At 37.3% G+C, this 24397-nt stretch overlaps 1 protein-coding gene across 1 annotated transcript in view; it reads right to left on the bottom strand.

Annotated features, from left to right (window-relative positions):
* The window catches only part of TINAG (tubulointerstitial nephritis antigen), a 94368-nt gene that overhangs the window by 26009 nt on the left and 43962 nt on the right, over positions 1-24397 (bottom strand). Inside the window, exon 9 of the mRNA XM_029243051.1 lies at positions 11177-11300. Coding sequence (XP_029098884.1) covers positions 11177-11300 — 124 coding nt within the window. The remainder of the gene's footprint in view (positions 1-11176; positions 11301-24397) is intronic.

The following is a 24397-nucleotide window of genomic DNA, read 5'->3' as shown; positions in this document are numbered from 1 at the left end:
CTGCCACGATGTGTCAGGGGAAGAAAGATTACTTTTCCTTTTTGAATGTTATTCAGTTTGTGCTACTTTCTTTATAGCAGAAACTGTACAGTGGATCTAGTCTATTGAGATCCCATTTCTATTCTTTGGTGACAGTTTCTGCTCTCAAATTTACCCACATCTCAAAGTAGAATGACCCAGAACTAGGAGACTGAACTGAACTGAACATCACAGAATAGGAGGTAGAGAAATGCCACCTGGACACTTGGACCTTTCACTGTAAGCCAAACAATGTCGTTGTGAAGGCATATAAATTCATACAGAGATGATGGAGGACAGGGGGCGAGGGCAAACCCAGAGATGCTGAAGCAGTCAGACCAGGTGAGGCCCCAGGACAGGTTAGTAAATTATCATTAATAGCAGAATACCCAGAGACTGGGCTACCTCTTAGTCTCAGTTTTCACTAGATTCCTCCTCACTCTACACTCAACCTATTTACCCTTTCCAATTCCTTAAGTAGGTAATATTCTCTCTCACTGTGAGACTGTCCATTTGCTGCTCACTTTTCCTGGGACATGCTCTTCTCTTGCCATGTGCCTTTAATAATTCCTACCTGCTTTACTCACCTCCACAGCAGGTGCTACCTCTTCCCACAAGTCTTCTCTGGCCCCAGAATTGGAGTTATGTGCCTTTCTATACGACTCACACCCTCACTACTCAATTTAAATTCCTATCCTATTTCCATCTCCATGCTTAAGACATTGTGCCTCAGCACTGCTTGTTCCTCTCTGTCCCTCTCTGTCTCCTTCTCTGCCTCCTCTCTCTCTCTCTCCCTCTCTCTCTCTCTCTCTCTCTCTCTCCCTTTCTATCTCTCTCTCCCACTTGCTTGAAAACAGGAGCAGGATATTTTTGCTATTGGTATTCTTAATGTCTAGCACACTACATGATTGACACATATTACATACTGAAAAATAAGTTTCTAATTGAAAAATTAGGCAAAGGTCTTTATGTGCAGATTAAAGATGTGTGGTCAAAGCAAGTGAGAATAGAATTTTTAAATAGGAAAAAAAGGATATATTTATTTTTACCCTAAGGACACTTTTACTAAAAGAAAAAATATAGCAGTTTCTTGAGAAAACCTAGGTGATAAATAAACATTGAGTGAATCTTGACACTGGACCTTCCTTGTTCCTATATATGTGTGTGTGTGTGTGTGTGTGTGTGTGTGTGTGTGTGTGTGTGTGTGTGTATCTATATATATAATATTTATATAGAAATGTAGTATGGTTAAAAGAGTTATTTTGAAGTCAGAAGAACTTTAAAAGTTTTCTAAAACACTCTGTCCCTTATTTCTAGTAAAATGGAATACTAATTCCCATCTTATAAGGTTTTTTGAACAGGAGGATTGTGTGACAGTACTACTTCAGTGATTATGGATATAGTTGGTACCAAATGCATTTATTAATTGATTCAATCTTGTAAAGCAGTAATTCTTAGAATTTCCCAATGAAGATTCTCTAAAAACTGAACACAATCACAGAGGGTTTGGGAAATGTAGATCAAGTCAGCTCTCCACAAACTCAAATCTGTGTCCCTGTTTGTTTTTTTTTTTCTTTAAAATTTGTGCAAATTTGGAATTCTGCTCCAAACTATAGCTCTATTTGTTCTCATGTTATAATGTCACTGCCAAATCTTTTATACTTCCCAGCCTCATTTGCAGCTGGGTAGAGGCATGTGAATGAGTTTTAGCCAAATGAATGTGAATGGACTTGTAAGTGCCATTTCTGAGCCAAGGCTTTAAAAGAAGTGAATTTAAGAAGCCCTGCTCATGCTCTTCTTCATTTTCCAGAGGCAGAATAAAATCAAAACATGTGACCCTAAGAGATGGCAGAGCAACAAGGTAGAAAGAGCTTGGAGTCCCTGAAACCATATGGAAGAAAGCGACCCCAAATCTAGGATCTCCCGTCTTGAACTAGTATATGAATAAGAAATAAACTTTAAGATATTTGAATTATTAAATATTTTGAGTTTATTTATTGTAGCAGCTAGTGTTATTCAAGCCAGTGCACCCCAAGACCCAAATTAAATGTTTTTGCATTGTCTATACTAATTATCACATATTTATTTTCATTTTCTAAATAAGTGTAGTTGAAAGGTTCCTTCTACTCTCTTGGACTTCACCATGCATTAAAAACCTCTAATTAAAACTTCTGCTTAGAACTTATCAATTTGCCAAGGGTTAAACATAACATAGCATGAAATTTCAGGCTTACCATTAGTGGTTATTCAGAAAAGAAGAAGGAAAAAAAGATGAATGGGGGAAAACAAGGGGTGGCCCCAATAAAGCTATGTTAAATAATTTATAATCTCACTAAATAATGATTTATGCTCCTGGAGTCCTTGCTGTTTATATGTTTAGACAATATGGGGAAAATATATGAGAAATTTAACTCTGAAGCATTATTTTTTAAATTGATATTGAAATATAGTTGATTTGCAATGTTGTGTTAGTACAGTAAAGTGATTCAGTTACACACACATATATATAAATATATAAATTCTTTTTTTACGTTATTCAAACCAAATTTAATAAGTAGAAAAACCGTAATGTGAAACTTATTCTTTTTTGTTTAGCATTCCTTCACTACAATACATGAAGAACAAAGGCAAACAAGAGAAATCAAAAACCTACAAGCAAACAAAATCAGAGAATATTTATGAAAAAAAGTACAATATTCACAGTTGTAAGTCATTTTCCTGATTTTATGCTACTTATTAGTAACTAAGAAGAGCTATGATTGATTTTGTATCAGTTTTTGACAAACTATGAGCCTAGAGTGGCACTTATTTTTGTAAATAAAGTTTTATTGGGACTTGGCCACATCTAATTCATTTACTTATTTTCTGTGGCTTCTCTGGAGTTCTAATGACAGAGTTTATTTGCAGCAGGAATTTATGCCTTGCCAAGCCTAAAATATTTTAAAAAATTTTTATTGGCATATTGATTTACCTTATGGTGTTAGTTTCAGGTGTACAGCAAAGCGAATCAGTTATACATATACATATATCCACTCTTCTTTTTTTTCTTAGATTCTTTTCCCACATAGGCCATTACAGAGAATGCTGTACATATACAGCAGGTTCTTATTATCTATCTATTTTATATATGGTAGTGTTTATATGTCAGTCCCAATCTCCCAGTTTATCCGTCCCTCCCATCCCCTGGTAACCATAAGTTTGTTTTCTGCATTCATAACTCTACTTCTATTTTGTAAATAAATTCATTTGTACCCTTTTTTTAGATTCCACATATAAGCGATATCATATGATATTTGTCTGTGTCTGACTTACTTCACTCAGTATGGCAATCTCTAGGTTCATTTGTTGCTGCAGATGGCATTATTTTGTTCTTTTTTATGGCTAATATTCCTTTGTATATATGTACCACATCATCTTTATCCATTCCTCTGTTGATGGCCACTTATATATATTCTTTTTTAATTCTCTTCCATCATAGGTTATTACAAGACAAAGCATTATTTTTATAGTCTCTGGGGGCAACTATCTATAAATGGATAGATAGATAGATGATAGATACATAGATACATAGATACATAGATGATAGATAGACTGGTATCAAACATTTAGGATCTAAAAGCAGACAATGAATACTACAAGATAATTAGGCACTAGCATATAAAATTATGACTTAGTCACTCTCTACCACTGTATTCATAATCTGTAAAATATTACCTCATTATTACATGATTACTTTTCTCTCATAAACAATAAAAAGATTAAAGATCTAAAAGGTAAGAAAAATAAGTTAGACAATCATAAAAATCCCAGCGATTAGAATCACCATGGTCTCTAGTCCAATGATTTTTCTATTTTCTTTGAATCCATCAACCCTCTCTTTTCATCAGGTTTATTAAGCTTTCACCATCTCAGCAACACTTAGGTCAATACTCATACCCTAAACCCCTTGTTTTTCTGACTCCTCATTGCACCCATCTGGAAAACTGTCCGTCTTGTATTGAACTCAACTACCCACTTCTCTTTGCATCCACCCAAGTGGCTGACTACAACTGCAGAAAGCACATACAAGAGGGCAGAATGGTGCCATTATCAGCACGAGGCAATTCCTGTAGGTAGGTTCCTGGGGCAACTCCCTCACGTAAACATCCAGAGGACAATTGCAAACCACCTCTATTCTCAAATTTCTGATCATGTATCCTCCCACCACCTCTTCCCTCTACAGATAACCTTACCTCCTGCTTCCTGGAGATTATAAAAAAGAAGAAATCTGATAGGAATTTTCCTCAACCTACCACTACGTTAAATGCTAAAAGTTTTATTTAACCTCCTCTCTTCCTTCTCTCCTGATAAAATAGACTTGTAACTCAGTCTTTCTCTAAGACCAATGTCTTCACAGACCCTGGATCCCAACCTTACAGTTTCCCAGTTTTCTCGAAATCTTACACTAGCCACTTTTGGGATGAATTGGGAGATTGGGATTGACATATATACACTAATATGTATAAAATAGATAACTAATAAGAACCTGCTGTATAAATAAATAAATAAAATTTAAAAATAAGTAAATTAAAATTTAAAAAAAACCTCACTGGTCTCTCCTTCTTTTTGTAGACTCATCATTTTCTAGCCAGTCATGAAATGCTGGATTTTCCCATGGCTTAACCTCAATCAGTCTTTCTTTTTTTCTTATTCTGTTCAGTACCATCCATCTTCAACCCTTGTCTCTACTATGACCTTGAGATCAGTATATCTACCTGTCTTCTCTGACATCTATCGGCATTTTTATGTCTCAAAGACATCTTGAAATTACCAGACCCAGTAGTGAATGCCTTCCCCACTTTGTTGTCCACCTTGGTTCCAAATCCATATCCCTTCTTCCAGCTTTTCTCTTTAAATATTTCTTGATCCACCCATATCTCCCTAACTCTTTCACTATCTTACCAGGTCTAGGCTGTTGTCTTCTACTAGAATTACCACCATTTGCCTTTTATATCACATTCTTTATAGTTAAAGCAATCTTTTAAAAAATACAAAGAAAGATCGTGCCACTTTCCTATTTAAATCTCTTCAGTGGCTTCCCTTTGCTCTTAAGATCCTTAGTGAAATACTTAACATCCTTGACTAAATTCTGTAAACTGGTCTACAAGTCCTTGCCTTCCAAGATTCAGCAAACACAGCATTCTTTGCATTCATATAGTGTTTTGTATCTTTCTGGCCACTGGGCCTCTACACAAGCTGCTCCCGTTGCCTGCTGCTAAGCAACCTATAAATCTCAGCTCATACTTTTCTTCCTCAAGGACGTTTGGTGGATCCTCAAGTCTAGATCAAGTACTTTTTTTCTTTTATTTATTTATTTATATTTATTTGGTTGCACCACGTCTTAGTTGTGTTAGGCAGGCTCCTTAGTTGTGACATGTGGGCTCCTTGGTTGTGGTATGTGAACTCAGTTGCAGCATGCATGTGGGATCTAGTTCCCTGACCAGGGATCAAACCTGGGCCCCCTGCATTGGGAGCACAGAGTCTTACCCACTGCGCCACCCGGGAAGTCCCTAGATCAAGTATTAAACATCCTCTTACCACTTTCTACCCTGCCTTTTTGAAATGTGGCATAACTTTACATTTTTGTGTGTTTTGGGTTAATATCTAGTTGCACTGTGACGGCAAGGACTTTTTTTTTTTTTCTCATCATGCCTACTACTCAGCACAGCACCAGGAACAACATGGGTTTTCTTTTAATTTTTGTTGAATATATAGAAAAGAGAAATATATAATTCATTCTATCTGTGCCCAATTTTAAGTCACATTATGGGTTTGCATCACAGTTTACAGAAATCTCTGACTTGAATCCTTAATGATTTACTCAAACCAAATAAATGTCTTCACAGTCATTTATTGGAAACATGCCCAGTTTCTATCACTTTGCAACATTTTAAATTTATTTTGGGGTGTTTGGTTTAATTTAAAAAACTGCAATTCTCATTCACAATCTACTTGAAAACATTTTTGTTATTCTTTCCTCTGTTCTTCTCAGACTGTTTTAATGTTTACTTTCCTTTTGGCCTCCATTTCCCAGTTGTTTGTCTTCTGTCTCTCTGAGTCACTACTCAATACTTATGCATTAAAAATTTGATATTTTTGACACCAGACACACACACCCAAACTTTAGCACCAAAACTCTGGCCTTTTATAAAATACTATTGTATTTGCCTAACAGCTATATATCAATTTGTAGAATATAAATTTGATGAAGACCAGGATCTGTGTCTATTTTATTTCCTGATGTATCCCTACTTCTAAAACCACATCTGGAAGATAGAGGTACTCAATAAATGTTTGCTGAATAAGTAAACTTTCACATAAAACATTATTGAATGATGGCAAAAATATGTCCTAAAATGATTTTATTGTTCTCTTCTGTAAAGATAGACTCAATCCTCAATAAAATTCTATCATACAAGCAGGATTGACAGTGATTTATCCCCATTATTTCCCTTAATTTTCTAAAATGTCTGACTGCTAGTATTTTTTTTTTCATTTGTCGTAGTGGTAATTCCTGGAATCATATACAAAAGTAAATGGCTTTAATGCATTGCCTTATAAAGTTCCGAGTGAGGGTTTCAAGAAAGCTCAGAACCTTTGGTGGACAGGGACACAAGATGAACTGCAATGTATAAAGAGATATGGAATAGAACCATAACATAAAGAACATTGGCCATGATGAAAATCTTATATATCATATTTTTTTATTATATGACACTCTTTTTTCCCCACATTTTAGCATCACAAAAATTGAAATCAATCTAACAATCAATGGAGTTGTTTAGTATAATTGGTAATATTTTATTCTTATTATTGGTATATAAAATGCCATGTTTCAAAACATCTGGCATTTTTAATTCAATTAAATGCTTTTATGACTTCAGTATCCATAACGGGGGTAGACAGAGGTTATGGAAAGAGAAGAGAGAGGAGTGAACTAAAATTATGAGGAACAAAGAAAGGCATTACAAATGTATATCTACCTATCACTATTCTGTGTTTTATATATGTAAAACCCTATATGTATGGAAATATATGCCAGAAGCAGTTGTGAATGTCTCTACGTTATTCCCTAAACTCCTTAAGAGCAGGACTATGTATTAATCCTCCTTGCATTCCCCAGTGATGAGCATTCAATAGAAGTTTAAATTTATTTGTTCAAGTAAGTTAAATCTAATAACTTTGCCTTTAACAGAGTGGACAGCAAATAGAATTTGTTGAGATAAATTTGTAAAGTACTTCTATGAAGTACATTAAGCTCTCTGATAAGGAACATTAACTTACTTGGGCTATTTGATTCCTCTCTAATTCACTGATGCATTCATTTTCTAAATACAGTAATTACCAAATCAGGAATTACTAATAGAGAAATGAATTAAAATCTACTGCTCCAGGGCATTTAACAATGCCTAGGGGACCTAAAATATTTCTGAAAAATAAACAAATTCTCCAGAAGTTGCTTGCCTACTAGCAGAATTAACCTTGTTAATTGTCACACATGTGAGGTAAATTTATAAATGTCTCAATCTTCTAGGAGTTTATACAAGTGAACACATTACTGCAACTGACACACTGTACATGGAAAATATACAAACGGTGCAGAGTGATTAAATAGAAACACATTCATAATTTGTTCAACCTCAACATGAATAAATTTAGAAGTAGAATGAAGAAAACATGACCAGCGTGTTTAAATACATGATAGAGATGATAAAGGATCAGTTCTGATAAATCAAGGAAGGCACCACATCAATGTTGCCATTTCCAGAGTTCTCTGAATGATAGGAAAAATTATTTCAATTACCAAGTGTGTGGGAAAAATTTTTTCCAAATCATGGATATTACTAGAGAAAACAAAAATTGATAACGAAACATACATAGGAAGGAGGGGTTTAGAAGAAATATGACTTTCAAACTGAAGGAAAACAGAACTCAGGTGGCACTGAATTCCCAGTTCCAGTGGCAGTATAAAGGCATTCTTATTCCATTTGCCTTCCTGAAAAGTCACTGAACAGCTAAGAAGGGGAAAACAAAATAAAACAAAACAAGTTTTAAAACCTCAGTAGTACCTTCCTTCTATCTTTAGTAAACCAGGCAAACAGCCACAATCGACCCCCCCCAAAAACAATAAACAACTTTGAGGAATAATGGAAAAAAACACATTTTGTTCTGTATCAAAGGAAAAGTAGATTCTGAGAACAAGACTCACTGCAACCCTCTCCCTCCCCCTCTAGACCTGAATAGGAATTTTTTCCCTTTAAAAGTATGTGGGACAATCCAGAACTACTCCCTCAAGCTGTTTATAGCAAGAGCCATGAGCAAGGCTAGGTGAACAGACTGTCAGTCCCTCCCCATCCTACCCTGGGGAGATCAGCTGAAGAAGAAGTCACACTGGGAGCCCACTGGGCTGCCCAAGTCCTGGCCAAGCCACCAGGGGCAATGGTTGAAAGATGAAGGTGAAGCAAAAAGGAAAGGCAAAGGGTAGCACATGGCAGCAAAGCCACTGGAGGGCATTTACTGTGAGTCCCACAAAGCTCTCTGGGCTGAGAAATAGGGGCAGAGTTGATCAGATGAGTGTGGGTCCAAGAATTACAAATCAATTAAAGCTGAGCAGCTGCCTCATTGAAAGATGAGTATCGGGCTAGAACTAGTATAGAGTATGCTAAAAAAAAAAAATTCATTATTTGAATAGAAAAAGCATGAGGTGTATGAAGGACCAGAATTGTATGCTTTGGCTACTTCAGCCAATAAGATAGACACCTGCTTTCAAGGAGCTTCATTCTAGTAAGGGAGACAGACAATACACAATCATCAAAAGCTAATTAAATTAGTATGTTAGAAAGTGGTCATTGTTATGGAAACAATTTTAAATAGATCAGGTGAGGGGGATCAGAGGTGCTGAAGCAGAAGTCAGGTGGCAGTATTAAATAGGACAGTCAGGGATGCCACACTGAGAAGATGAGATCTGTGCAAAGACTAGATGGAGACACAGACACTAAGGAATCAGATGTCTGATAAAGGATCAGTGTAGGCACAGGGAAAGACTCTGTGTGTGGGTGTCTGAAACATAATGGAGCAGGAGATCAGGAAGAACAAGGTACAGGTGAACAGAAATTGAGATCAGATCACTTTCTTACTTTCTATTGTAGGGTTCTGATCAAAGGAGTGATGAAATCTGATTAATGCTCTAAAAGAACACACTGATTTCTCTGTTGAGAATAGACTGTCCAGGGCAAACTTAAATGCAAAAGGAGCTGTTAGAAGCTTCTCCAGTAACCCATGTACAAAATGATGGGTAATGGTGGTTCAGGCAAGGGTGGAGATAATTTAGATTGTGAAAAGTGGTTGGATTCTGGATATAAGTTAAAAGAACCAGTGGAGTTTCCAACATCTTAAGAGTGAGTGGCAAGGAGAATAAAGGATGATTCTAAGGTTTCCAGTGAGAGCACATGGAAGAATGGTATGGTCATCAGCTAAGAAGGAGACGGTAGATGCTGTGTAGTAAGTGTAAAGGGGGAGATCAGGGGTTCCATTCTGGAAGCACTGAATGTGAGCCATCCACTAGGTACCCAGGTGGAGGTGTCCAGGAGACCTTGGAATGGATGAGTTTGGAGGTCAGGATCAGGTCTGGGCTGGAGATATAAATTCAACCAGTGTCAGGGTTCGATGGAACTCAAAGCCAGGATGAGCTCAGAGACCGATGACTTCACCAGGAAATAAGTGAGGAGAGAAGGGACTAAGACCTCAGTCTGGGGCTCTCAAACATGCAGTATGGAAGTACAGAAAAAGGAAAAAGAAGAGCAAAGAACCTTGAAAAGTCACAGCAGTGAGGAAAACCCAGAAGGAGGGGACAGGTAGGTGTGTATTCTGACAGATGAATATAACAATGGGGACGTCGCTGAGAACCTTGACCCAGGTACTGTTGTGAAGAGGAGGAAGGAAGTAAAAAAAAGTGACTGGAGAGGTTTAAGAAAAAATGGGCAGAGAAGAAGTGAAGAAAGTGAGTACAGACGAGTCTCGCTAAGAATTTACTGTATGGAAAGAACATAAAAGGAATGTAGAGGAAGTGAAGATGAGAGAAAAATTTTTTGTTGTTTTGTTTGTTTTTCGTAATATCTGAGAAATAATGGCACATTTGTATGGTGGGAAAAATAAAATTGGTTACAGAGAAGAAAACGGGAAAATTGCCTCTGAATATTCTTGAATATGGAGAGAGGTTGAGGTCTACACTATAGCAAGAGGGGTTTAGATAGGATCAGAGAAGGTTCAACTCTGTGAAAAGTGGGAAGAAAGGGAGGAGTACTTATGGGAAGAGCGTGTGATGCTGGGAGCTGTTTCCTGATTGTTTGAATTTCTTTGGTGAAATACAATGCAAGGTAAGAGCACAAGGTCACATTATTGGTGATTCAAGATAAAAGGAAAATTTTTGAGATCATCACCTGAAGAGTGGGACAGTAAGCATTTCATCTGAAGTGGAATGAGACATGAGAAAGCTTGGAGACTGGGCAGAGTCAGAATGAGATTGAAAAAGTGGTCCCCAAGGACCACACTCTCTGAGTAAGGTCTATTTGTGAGATGACTTACTCTTGAAATGCAACCAAATTTTGAACCTCTTTCTTGCTCTTGCAGAGCTGAATGTATTTGACCTACAAATTTGATAAATTTCATTTCTACAATTCTCACATAAATATAAAAAGTAATCTTACATTGAATGAAAGGTGACCCTACCCTCTCTTCTTGCTTAATCTCTACCATTTGTTATTCCATCCAAAACCTTCTCCCCAAACCCTGATACACCGTGGTTTTGTACCCTTTCCTCGATTATTCCATATGCAGAATCTATTCCAGTAATCAATGTCCCTTACCCATAGAACAGATTCTTAGGATGGATTCCCAAGTAAGTGAGAGACAGAATTACCTTTCCCAAAATATTGAGTTACTTTTCCACCAGACTTTAAAATACTGACTAAACTAATGTCAATCCTTTTATAATTTTTAATTTGTATGAGAATCTCTCATACCAAGAGGAACTCCAGAACCTAAATGCACACTACATACTCTTATTTTCAGTTTTATTTTCCAAAAGCATTCAATGAAGATTTTTAAGAAAGTGACTTACCCAGTCAGTTTGACTGCATGTGTATGAAGCTTTTGATATTTTTCTGATTCTTCATTTGTGCCGGTAACATGTCTATATATCCCTTTCTTATAATTGAAGAAATCCTCATGGACTTGCATTATGGCTAAAATACAACACAACAGGATAAATGACACAGTTTTAAACCATTATCTTTAAACACTTCCAGAAATTCTCACAGAACAGTCAATGAGAAAATTGCCAGGGGTAGAATCTAAGAAGGAATTTTGCAATTCAGCCTAATTTTCTTTCCTACTTAATTGGCTGCAATATTTTCTTGTTCTCTTATAAAAATAACTTTTAGCTACTTAGAATATTACTTAAGGTCACATTATACTTTTAGAATGCCATCTATTTTTTCAATAGATCTTTGTTGGAGTATAATTGCTTCACAATACCATGTTAGTTTCTGTTGAACAAAAATGTGTATCAGCCATATACATACACATGTCTCCATATGCCCTCCCTCTTGACCCTCCCTTCCATCCTCCCTATCCCACCCCTCTAAGTCATGGCAAAGCACTGAGCTGATCTCCCTGTGCTACGCTGCTACTTCCCACCAGCCAACTATTTTATATTCGGTAGTGTATATATGTCGATGCTACTCTCACTTCACCCCAGCTTTGCCCTCCCACCCCATGTCATCAAGTCCATTCTCTATGTCTACCTCTTTGTCCCTGTCCTACAACTAAGTTCATCAGTACCATTTTTTTTTTTTTTTAGATTCCATATATATGCATTACCATATAGTATTTGTTTTTCTCTTTCTGACTTACTTCACTTTGTATGACAGACTCTAGGTCCATCCACCTCACTACAAATAACTCAATTTCATTTCTTTTTATGGCTGAATAATATTCCTTTGTATATATGTGCCACATCTTCTTCATCCATTCATCTGTTGATGGACATCTATGTTGGCTCCATGTCTTAGTCATTGTAAATAGTGCTGCAATGAACATTGTGGTGCATGTCTCCTTTTGAATTATGGTTTACTCAGGGTATATACCCAGCAGTGAGATTGCTGGTCATATGGTAGTTCTATTTTTACTTTTATTTTTTTATTTTTTTATTATTTTTACTTTTTTAAGGAACCCCCATACTGTTTACCATAGTGGTTGTATCAATTTACATTCCCACCAACAGTGTAGGAGTGTTCCCTTTTCACCACACTCATTCCAGCACTTATTCTTTCTAGCTTTTTTGATAATGGCCATTCTGATTGGTGTGAGATGATACCTCATTGTAGTTTTGATTTGCATTTCTCTAATAATTAGTGATTAGCATCTTTTCATGTGCCTCATGGATATCTGTATGTCTTCCTTGGTGAAATGTCTATGTAAGTCTTCTGCCCACTTTTTAACTGGATTGTTTGGTTTTTTGATATTGAGCTCCATGAGCTGTTTGTATATTTTGGAGATTAATCCTTTGCCAGTTGCCTCAATTGCAAATATTTTCTCCCATTCTGACGTTTGTCTTTTTGTCTTGTTTATGGTTTCCTTTGCTGTGCAAAAGCTTTTAAGTTTAATGAAGTTCCATTTGTTTATTTTTGTTTTTATTTCCATTGCTCTAGGAGGTGGGTCAAAAAAGATCTTGCTGTGGTTTATGTCAAAGAGGGTTTTTCCTGTTTTCCTCTAAAAGTTTTATAGTGTCCAGTCTTACATTTAAGTCTTTAATCCATTTGGAATTTATTTTTGTGTATGGTGTTAGGTAGTGTTCTAATTTCATTCTTTTACATGTAGCTGTCCAGTTTTCCCAGCACCATTTATTGAAGAGGCTGTCTTTTCTCCATTGTATGTTCTTGCCTCCTTTGTCATAAATTAGGTGTCCATATGTGTGTGGGTTTATCTCTGGGCAGTCTATCCTGTACCATTGATCTATATTTATGTTTTTGGGCCAGTACCATATTGCCTTGATTACTGTAGCTTTGTGGTATAGTTTGAAGTTACAGAGCCTGATTCCTCCAGCTCCGTTTTTCTTTGTCAAGATTGCTTTGGCAATTTGAGATCTTTTCTGTTTCCATACGAATTGTAAGATTTTTTATTCTAATTCTGTGAAGAATGCCATTGGTAGTTTGATAGGGATTGCATTGAATCTGTAGATTGCTTTGGGTAGTATAGTCATTTTCACAATATTGATTCCTCCAATCCAAGAACATAGTATATTTCTCCATCTGTTTATGTCATCTTTGATTTCTTTCATCAATGTTCTATAGTTTTCTGAGTACAAGTCTTTTGCCTCCTTAGGCAGGTTTATTCCTAGGTATTTTATTCTTTCTGTTGCAATGGTAAATGGGAGTGTTTCCCTAATTTCTCTTTCTGATTTTTCATTGTTGGTGTGTAGGAATGGCAGAGATTTCTGTGCATTAATTTTGTATCCTGCAACCTTACCAAATTCATTGATTAGTTCTAGTAGTTTTCTGGGGGTATCTTTAGGATTTTCTCTGTATAGTATCATGTCATCAGCAAATAGTGACAGTTTTACTTCCTCTTTTCCAATTTGTATTCCTTTTATTTCTTTTTCTTCTCTGATTGCCATGGCTGGGACTTCCAAAACTATGTTGAATAATAGTGGTGAGAGTGGACATCCTTGGCTTTTTCCTGATCCTAGTGGAAATACTTTCAGTTTTTCACCATTGAGTATGATGCTCGCTGTGGGTTTGCCATATATGGCCTTTATTATGTTGAGGTAGGTTCCCTCTATGCTCACTTTCTAGAGAGTTTTTATCATAAGTGGTATTGAATTTTGTCAAAAGCTTTTTCTGCATCTATTGAGATGATCATATGGTTTTTATTCCTTAATTTGTTAATGTGGTGTATCACATTGATTGACTTGTGTCTATTGAAGAATCCTTGCATCCCTGGGATAAATTCCACTTGATCATGGTGTATGATCCTTTTAATGTGCTGTTGGATTCTGTTTGCTAGTATTTTGTTGAGGATTTTTGCATCTATGTTCATCCGTGATACTGGCCAGTAGTTTTCTTTTTTGTGATATCTTCTTCTGGTTTTGGTGTCAGGGTGATGGTGGCTTCATTGAATGGAGTTGGGAGTGGTTCTCCCTGTGCAATTTTTTGGAAGAGTTTGAGAAGTGTCACTGTTAGCTCATCCCTAAATATTTGATAGAATTTGCCTGTGAAGCCATCTGGTCTTGGACTTTTGTTTGTTGGAAGATTTTTAATTATGGTTTCAATTTCATTACTTGTTATTGGTCTGTTTATATTTTCTAATTCTTCCTGGTTTAGTCTTGGAAAATTGTACCTTTCCAAGAACTTGTCCATTTCTCCATGGTTGTCCATTTTATTGGCATATAGTTCTTTATAGTAGTCTCTTATAATCCTTTGATTTCTACAGTGTCAGTAGTGATTTCCCCTTTTTCATTTCTAATTTTATTGATTTGCATCCTTTCCCTTTTTTTCTTAATGAGTCTGGCTAAGGGTCTATCAATTTTGTTTATCTTCTCAAAGAACGAGCTTTTAGTTTTATTGATCTTTGCTATTGTTTTCTTTGTTTCTATTTCATTTATTTTTGCTCTGATCTCTGTTCTTCCCTTCTGTTGACTTTGGATTTTCTTTGTTCTTCTTTCCCTAGTTGTTTTAAGTGTAGGGTTACATTGTTTATTTGTGATTTTTCTTGTTTCTTGAGGTGAGATTGAATTGCTATAAACTTCCTTCATAGAGCTGCTTTTGCTGTGTCCCATAGGTTTTGGGTCATCATGTTTTCATTGTCATTTGTTTCTATGTATTTTTTAAATTTCTTCTTTGATTTCTTCAGCGATCTCTTGGTTATTTGGTAGTGCACTATTTAGCCTCCAGGTATTTGTTTTTCTTAGTTTTTTCCTGCAATTGATTTCCAATCTCATAAAGTTGTAGTCAGAAAAGATGCTTGATATGATTTCAATTTTCTTAAATTTTCTGAGGCTTGAGTTTTGACCCAAGATATGATCCATCTTGGAGAATGTTCCATGTGCACTTGAGAAGAAAGTGTATTCTGACACTTTTGGGTGGAATGTTCTATAAATATCTATTAGTTCTATCTGGTCTATTGTGTCATTTAAAGCTTGTGTTTCCTTATTTATTTTCTGTTTGGATGATCTGTCCATTGGTGTAAGTGGGGTGTTAATGTCCCCTACTATTATTGTGTTACTGTCGATTTCTTCTTTCATGGTTGTTAGCATTTGCCTTATGTATTGGGGTGCTCCTATGTTGGGTGCATAAATATTTATAATTGTTATATCTTCTTGGATTGATCCTTTGATCATTATGTAGTTTCCCTCCTTATCTCTTGTAACAGTCTTTATTTTAAACTCTATTTTATCTGATATGAGTGTTGCTATTCCAGCTTTCTTTTGATTTCCATTTGCATGGAATATCTTCTTCCATCCCTTCGCTTTCAGTCTGTATGTGTTCCTAGGTCTGCAGTGGGTCTCTTGTAGACAGCATATATATGGGTTTTGGTTTTGTATCCCTTCAGCCAGTCTGTGTCTTTTGGTTGGGGCATTTAATCCATTTACATTCAAGGTTATTATCGGTATGTATGTTACTATTACAATTTTCTTCATTGTTTGGGGTTTGTTTTTGTGGGTATTTTCCTTCTCTTGTGTTTTCTGCTTAGAGAAGTTTCTTTATCATTTGTTGTAAAGCTGGTTTGATGGTGCTGAATTCTCTTAGCTTTTGTTTGTCTGAAAAGCTTTTGACTTCTCTATCAAATCTGAAGGAGACCCTTGCTGGATAGAGTAATCTTGGTTGTAGATTTTTCTCTTTCATCACTTTAAGTATATCTTGCCACTCCCTTCTGGCCTGCAGAGTTTCCACTGAAAAATCAGCTGTTATCCTTATGGGGATTCCTTTGTATGTTAATTTTTGTTTTTCCCTTGCCACTTTTAAAATTTTTTCTTGGAATTTAATTTTTGCTAGTTTGATTAATGTGTGTCTTGCTGTGTTTTTCCTAGGGTTTATCCTTTATGTAACTCTGTGTGCTTCCTGGACTTGGGTGACTATTTCCTTTCCCATGTTAAGGAAGTTTTCCAGTATAATCTCTTCAAATATTTTCTCAGACCCTTTCTTTTTCTCTTCTTCTGGGACCCCTATAATTCAAATGTCAGTGCATTTAGTGTTGTCCCAGAGGTCTCTGAGCTTGTCTTCATTCTTTTTACTTTATTCTGCTCCTTGGCAGTTATTTCCACTGTTTTGTCTTCCAGCTCACTTATTTGTTCTTCTGCCTCCATTATTCTGTTATTGATTCCTTCTGGTGTATTTTTCATTTCAGTTATTGTGTTGTTCACATCTGTTTGTTTGTTCTTTAGTTCTTCTAGATCTTTGTTAAGCATTTCTTGTATTTTCTCAATCCATGCTTCCATTCTATTTCTGAGATTCTGGATCGTCTTTATTATCATTACTTTGAATTATTTTTCAGGTAGATTGCCTATTTCTCTTCATTTACTTGGTCTTATAGATTTTTACCTTGCTCCTTCATCTGTGACATATTTTTTTGCCATCTAATTTTTTTATTATTATTTTTTTTAATGAGTGTGATTGTGTTTCTGTCTTACTGCCTATTTGGTCTGAAGCTTCCAGCACTGGAGTTTCTAGGCTGTTGGGTAGAGCTGGGTCTTGGTGCTGAGATGAGGTACTCTGTGAGAACTCTCTCCAATGAATATTCCCTGGGGTCAGAGGTTCTCTGTTAGTCCAGTGGTTCAGACTCGGAGCTCCCACCACAGGAGCTTCTCCCCAACCACAGGGTCATAAAACAAGATCCTGCAAGTTGTGTGGTGTGGCAAAAAAAAAAAAAGAGAGCAAGAGAAATAACAAAGTAAAAAATAAAATTACAATCAGAAACAATAGGTATGTTTGAAAAACTTTAAAATAAAAATATAGATGAATCAATAATTGGAAGTTACATCAGTACCACAATAAAAAAAAGAGGAGGAGGGAATGGAAAAACAAAAACTGGTGGGCGGAGAAAGGCCTTGGCTGTGGAGAGTGTGGCCTAAGCAAGGGTGGGGTTTGGGTATTGGGCGGGGCCAATGCTCAAGACCTACAGGGCTGGAAAAGGCCCTGGGAGATGTGGGGGGTGGGGCTTATGTTCAAGGAACAAAAGGGGCCCAGGCATGCTACCCAGTACAGTCTCAGGGGGAGGGAACCTGACCTGGGGGGCTAGCAGGCTTCCTGGGCTCGAGAGGGCAGGACAAATGCTCTCCTCTCCTCTCCTGCTCCTCTGATCTGGGGTCTGAGAGGGCCCCTCCTGCCTGTCTCTCCTGATCTCCCCAGCTTCCCTCCTATGCCCCCAGGACCAATGCAGCTGGTGGGGGAGGGTGAGGGAAGGGGAGTTTCGAGGGCAAGGGACTGGGCAGGGAGCTCAGCAGGCTCCCCATGCCCGAGTGGGCCAGGCAATTGCCCTCTTCTTCTCCTGCAGGGCCTTTCTCACCTGACTCTCCTGATCTCCCCAGCCTCCCTCCTAAGCCCCCAGGACCCAAGAGGCCTGGATGGGGCTTTGGATGGGGGCGGGGGAAGCAGATTCAGAACTCAGCAGCTTCACTACCCAAATGGACCAGGTGATTGCCCTCAGCTCCTCTCCCGCTCTTCCCAGAGAGTCCATCCCACCTGCTTCTCCTGATCTCTCTGGCCTCAGGCAGGCTGATCTTGTCTGGCCTCTATATCTCCTCCACCTACGGTCCCCCTACGTCCTACCGGTTCATTTTGGAAGTCCTCCCATCTCCCTGCGGGTCAGAATCCCTGACCAGTGACCGGCAGACTAGTTGTGACGAGACACTAGTTGTGAGGAGACACTAACTCTGCATCTTCCCACACCACCACCTTGACTCCTCACCCCACCATCATTTTTTTTTCCTCTTGCACACATTTTATTTTATTTTTAATTTTCTTTTATTTATTTTTTTATATAGCAGGTTCTTATTAGTCATCAATTTTATACACATCAGTGTATACATCTCAATCCCAATCACCCAATTCATCACACACACCCCACCCTCCACCGCTTTCTGCCTTGGTGTCCATACATTTGTTCTCTACATCTGCGTCTCAATTTCTGCCCTGCAAACCAGTTCATCTGTACAATTTTTCTAAGTTCCACATATATGCGTTAATATATGATATTTGTTTTTCTCTTTCTAACTTACTTCACTCTGTATGACAGTCTCTAGCTCCATCCACGTCTCAACAAATGACCAAATTTCGTTCCTTTTTATGGCTGAGTAATATTCCATTCTATATATTTACAACATCTTCTTTATCCATTCATCTGTCAATGGGCATTTAGGTTACTTTCATGACCTGGCTATTGTAAATAGTGCTGCAATGAACACTGGGGTGTATGTGTCTTTTTGAACTATGGTTTTCTCTGGGTGCTGGGTAATATGGTAATTCTATTTTAGTTTTTTAAGGAACTTTCATACGGTTCTCCATAGCGGCTGTATCAATTTACATTCCCACCAACAGTGCAAGAGGGTTCCCTTTTCTCCACACCCTCTCCAGCATTTGTTGTTTGTAGGTTTTCCGATGATGCCTTTTCTAACCAGTGTGAGGTGATACCTAATTGTAATTTTGATTTGCATTTCTCTAATAATTAGTGATGTTGAGCAAATTTTCATGTGCTTCTTGGCCATCTGTATGTCTTCTTTGGAGAAAATGTCTATTTAGGTCTTCTGCCCATTTTTGGATTAGGTTGTTTTTTTTTAATATTGAGCTGCATGTGCTGTTTATATATTTTGGATATTAATCCTTTGTCCATTGATTCGTTTGCAAATATTATCTCCCATTCTGAGGGTTGTCTTTTGGTCTTGTTTATGGTTTCCTTCGCTGTGCAAAAGCTTTTAAGTTTCATTAGGTCTCATTTGTTTATTTTTGGTTTTATTTCCATTACTCTGGGAGGTGGATCAAAAAATATCTTGCTGTGATTTATGTCAAAGAGTGTTCTTCCTATGTTTTCCTCTAAGAGTTTTATAGTGTCTCATCTTACATTTAGGTCTTGAATCCATTTTGAGTTTATTTTTGTATATGGTGTTAAGGAGTGTTCTAACTTCATTCTTTTACATGTAGATGTCCAGTTTTCCCAACACCACTTAGTGAAGAGACTGTCTTTTCTCCATTGTATATCCTTGCCTACTTTGTAATAGATTAGTTGACCTTGGTGCATGGGTTTATCTCTGGGCTTTCAATCCTGTTCCATTGATCTATATTCTGTTTTTGTGCCAGTACCATATTGTCTTGATTAATGTAGCTTTGTACTATAGTCTGAAGTCAGGGAGTCTGATTCCTCTAGCTCTGCTTTTTTTCCCTCAAGACTGCATTGGCTATTTGGGGTCTTTTGTTTCTCCATACAAATTTTAAATTTTCTGTTCAAGTTCTGTAAAAAAATGCCTTTGGTAATTTGATAGGGATTGCATTGAATCTGTAGATTGCTTTGGGTAGTATAGTCATTTTCACAATATTCATTCTTCCAAACCACGAATATCGTATACCTCTCCATCTGCTGGTATCAACTTTAAATTCTTTAGGCAGTGTCTTATAGTTTTCTGCATACAGGTATTTTGTCTCCCTAGGTGGTTTACTCCTATGTATTTTATTCTTTTGTTGCAATGGTAAATGGGAGTGTTTCCTTAATTTCTCTTTCACATTTTTCATCATTAGTATATAGGAATGCAAGTGATTTCTGTGCATTAATTTTGTATCCTGCAACTACCAAATTCATTGATTAGCTCTAGTAGTTTTCTGTGGCATCTTTAGGATTTTCTATGTATACTACCATGTCATCTGCAAACAGTGACACTTTACTTCTTCTTTTCCAATTTGTATTCCTTTCATTTCTTTTTCTTCTCTGATTGTCATGGCTAGGACTTCCAAAACTATGTTGAATAATAGTGGTGAGAGTGGACATCCTTGTCTTGTTCCTAATCTTAGAGGAAATGCTTTCAATTTTTCACCATTGAGTATGATGCTCGCTGTGGGTTTGCCATATATGGCCTTTATTATGTTGAGGTAGGTTTCCTCTATGCCCACTTTCTAGAGAGTTTTTATCATAAATGTTGCTGAACTTTGTCAAAAGCTTTTTCTGCATCTACTGAGATGATAATATGGTTTTTATTCTTCAATTTGTTAATATGCATATCACATTGATTGATTTGCGTATATTGAAGAATCGCATCCCTGGGATAAATCCCACTTGACCATGGTGTATAATCCTTTTAATATGTGGTTGGATTCTGTTTGCAAGTATTTTGTTGAGGATTTATGCATCTATATTCATAAGTGACATTGGTCTGTAATTTTCTTTTTTTATAGTATCTTTGTCTGGTTTTGGTATCAGGGTGATGGTGGCCTCATAGAATAAGTTTGGGAGTGTTCCTTCCTCTGGAATTTTTTGGAAGAGTTTGAGGAGGATGGGTGTTAGCTCTCCTCTAAATGTTTGATAGAATTCACCTTTGCAGCCATCTGGTCCTGGACTTTTGTTTGTTGGAAGATTTTTAATCATAGTTTCAATTTCATTACTTGTGATTGATCTGTTCATATTTTCTATTTCTTCCTGGTTCAGTCTTGGAAGGTTATACCTTTCTAGAATTTGTCCATTTCTTCCTGATTGTCCATTTTATTGGCATAGAGTTGCTTGTAGTAGTCTCTTAGAATGCTCTGTATTTCTGCAGTGTCTGTTGTAACTTCTCCTTTTTCATTTCCAGTTTTATTGATTTGAATCCTCTCCCTCTTTTTCTTGGTGAGTCTGGCTAAAGGTTTATCAATTTTGTTTATCTTCTCAAAGAATGAGCTTTTAGTTTTATTGATCTTTGCTTTTGTTTTCTTTGTTTCTATTTCATTTACTTCTGCTCTGATCTTTATGATTCCTTTCCTTCTGCTAACTTTGCGCTTTGTTTATTCTTCTTTCTCTAGTTCCTTTAGGTGTAATGTTAGGTTGTTTATTTGAGATTTTTCTTGTTTCTTGAGGTAAGATTGTATAGGTATAACTTCCCTTTTAGAACTGCTTTTGCTACATCCCTAAAGTTTTGGATCATCGTGTTTCCATTGTCATTTGTCTCTAGGTATTTTTCAATTTCCTCTTTGATTTCTTCAGTGATCTTTTGGTTATTTAGTAACGTATTGTTTAGCCTCCATGTGTTTGTGTTTTTTACATTTTTTTCCCTGTCATTGATTTCTAATCTCATAGCATTGTGGTCATAAAAGATGCTTGATATGATTTCAATTTTCTTAAATTTACTGAGGCTTGATTTATGACCCAAGATGTGGTCTATCCTGGAGAATGTTCCGTACGCACTTGAGAAGAAAGTGTAACCTGCTCTTTTTGGATGGAATGTCCTATAAATATGAATTAAATCCATCTGGTCTATTGTGTCATTTAAAGCTTGTGTTTCCTTATTAATTTTCCATTTGGATGATCTGTCCATTGGTGTAAGTGAGGTGTTAAAGTCCCCCACTATTATTGTGCTACTGTCAATTTCCTCTTTTATATCTGTTAGCAGTTGCCTTATTTATTGAGGTGCTCCTATGTTGCGTGCATATATATTTATAATTTTTATATCTTCTTCTTGGATTGATCCCTTGATCATTATGTAGTGTCCTTCCTTGTCCCTTGTAATATTCTTTATTTTAAAGTCTATTTTATCTGAGTATTGCTACTACAGCTTTCTTTTGACTTCCATTTGCAGGGAATATGTTTTTCCATCCCCTCACTTTCAGTCTGTGTGTGTCCCTAGGTCTGAAGTGGGTCTCTTGTAGATAACATATATATGGGTCTTGTTTTTGTATCCATTCAGCAAGCTTGTGTCTTTTGGATGGAGCATTTAACCCTTTCACGTTTAAGGTAATTATCAATATGTATGTTCCTATTACCGTTTTCTTAATTGTTTTGGGTTTGTTTTTGTAGGTCCTTTTCTTCTGTTGTGTTTCCCACTTAGAGAAGTTCCTTTAGCATTTGTTGTAGAGCTGGTTTGATGGTGCTGAATTGTCTTCGCTTTTGCTTGTCTGTAAAGCTTTTGATTTCTCCATTGAATCTGAATGAGATGCTTGCCAGATAGAGTAATCGTGTTTGTAAGTTCTTCCCTTTCATCACTTTACGTATGTCATGCCACTCCCTTCTGACTTGAAGAGTTTCTGCTGAGAAATCAGCTGCTAACCGTATGGGAATTCCCTTGTATGTTATTTGTCGTTTTTCCCTTGCTGCTTTCAATAATTTTTCTTTGCCTTTAAGTTTTGCCAATTTGATTATTATGTGTCTCAGCGTGTTTCTCCTTGAGTTTATCTTGCATGGGACTCTCTGCACTTCCCAGACTTGGATGGCTCTTTTCTTTCCCATGTTAGGGAAATTTTAAACTATAAGCTCTTCAAATATTTTCTTGGGAGCTTTCTCTCTCTATTCTCTTTCTGGGAACCTTATAATGCTAATGTTGTTGCGTTTAATGTTGTCCCAGAGGTCTCTTAGGCTGTCTTCATTTCTTTTCATTCTTTTTTCTTTATTTGGTGCCACAGCAGTGAATTCCACCATTCTGTCTTTCAGGTCACTTATCCATTCTTCTGCCTCAGTTATTCTGCTATTGATTCTTTCTAGTGTATTTTTCATTTCAGTTATTGTATTGTTCATTTCTGTTTGTTCTTTATTCTTCTAGATCTTTGTTTAACATTTCTTGCATCTTCTCCATCTTTGCCTCCATTCTTTTTCCAAGGTCCTGGATCTTCTTCACTATCATTATTCTGAATTCTTTTTCTGGAATATTGCTTATCTCCACTTCATATAGTTGTTTTTATGGGGTTTTATCTTGTTCCTTCATCTGGTACATAGCCCTCTGCCTTTACATCTTGTCTATCTTCCTTTGAATGTGGTTTTTACTCCACAGGCTACAGGATTGTAGTTCTTCTTGCTTCTGCTGTCTGCTCTCTGTTGGATGAGGCTATCTAAGAGTCTTGTGCATGTTTCCTGATAGGAAGGACTGGTGGTGGGTAGAGCTGGCTGTTTCTCTGTTGGTCAGAGCTTAGTAAAACCTTAATCCACTTGACTGCTCATGGGTGGGGCTGGTTTCCCTCTCTGTTGTTTGTTTGGCTCGAGGCAACCCAATACTGGAGCCTACCCGGGCTCTTTTTTGGGGCTAATGGCAGACTCTGTGAGGGCTCATGCCAAGGAGTACTTCCAGAACTTCTGCTGCCATTGTCCTTGCCCTCATGGTGAGACAGAGCCACCCCCACCTCTGCAGGAGACCCTCCAACATTAGCAGGTAGTTCTGGTTCAGTCTCCCCTGGGGTCACTTCTTTCCCTGGGTCCTGATGCACACACTACTTTATGTGTGTCCTCCAAGAGTAGAGTCTCTGTTTCCCCCAGGTCCTGTCAAAGTCCTGTAATCAAATCCCACTAGCCTTCAAAGTCTGATTCTCTAGGAATTCCTCCTCTCATTTTTGGAACCCCAGGTTGGGAAGCTTGACGTGGGGCTCAGAACTTTCACTCCAGTGTGTGCACTTCTGTAGTATAAGTGTTCCCCACTTTGTGAGTCACACACCCAGCAGTTATGGGATTTGCTTTTATTGTGATTGTGCCCCTCCTACCATCTCATTGTGTCTTCTTCTTTGTCTTTGGATGTGGGGTATCTTTTTTGGTGAATTCCAGTGTCTTCCTGTTGATGATTGTTCAGCAGTTAGTTGTGATTCTGGTGTTCTCGCAAGAGGGAGTAAGAGCATGTCCTTCTACTCTGTCATCTTGAACCACCCGCCATCTATTTTTAATTGACAGAAGCACAATTACCAGGAACTGAGACCTTGCAAGAAGCCCACTACCCTTGACTGATGATCACTATTTCTTGGGCTTCTTGGGCTTCTCCACAAGTCTCTTTAAATTCCAATTAAGTAGCAGCAAAGGGTGAACCTAGCAACCAGGGTGTAAAATAATTGTCCTTCATCCTTGGAAGTCAATACAAAACTTTCCTTGGTGAGTTTGAATAAAAAGCAAACCCTTGGCAAAAGAATACTCTGACAAGATTGCATCCTTCCAGCTCTGAAGAACTAAGCCAATAGTGTATTGTTTAGAAAGAAAGAGCTTATACTTTATAAAACTCTCCTTCCTTCCCTCACCTAGATTATTTCTTTTCTGTATTGTGTGCTGTTTTATTGAATGGCTTGGGCAATTCAGGGTGAACACTTTAAACTTCTCCTTTCAAAGACTTGAATTGAAAATATTTTTAGTTGGGCTAGTTAAG

This window comes from Monodon monoceros, unplaced genomic scaffold (assembly GCF_005190385.1).
Source record: "Monodon monoceros isolate NGI ecotype Baffin Bay Population unplaced genomic scaffold, NGI_Narwhal_1 Super_Scaffold_3, whole genome shotgun sequence".
NCBI lineage: Eukaryota > Metazoa > Chordata > Mammalia > Artiodactyla > Monodontidae > Monodon > Monodon monoceros.
The sequence above is the reverse complement of the archived record's forward strand: the minus strand, read 5'-3'. Positions and strand labels throughout refer to the sequence as shown.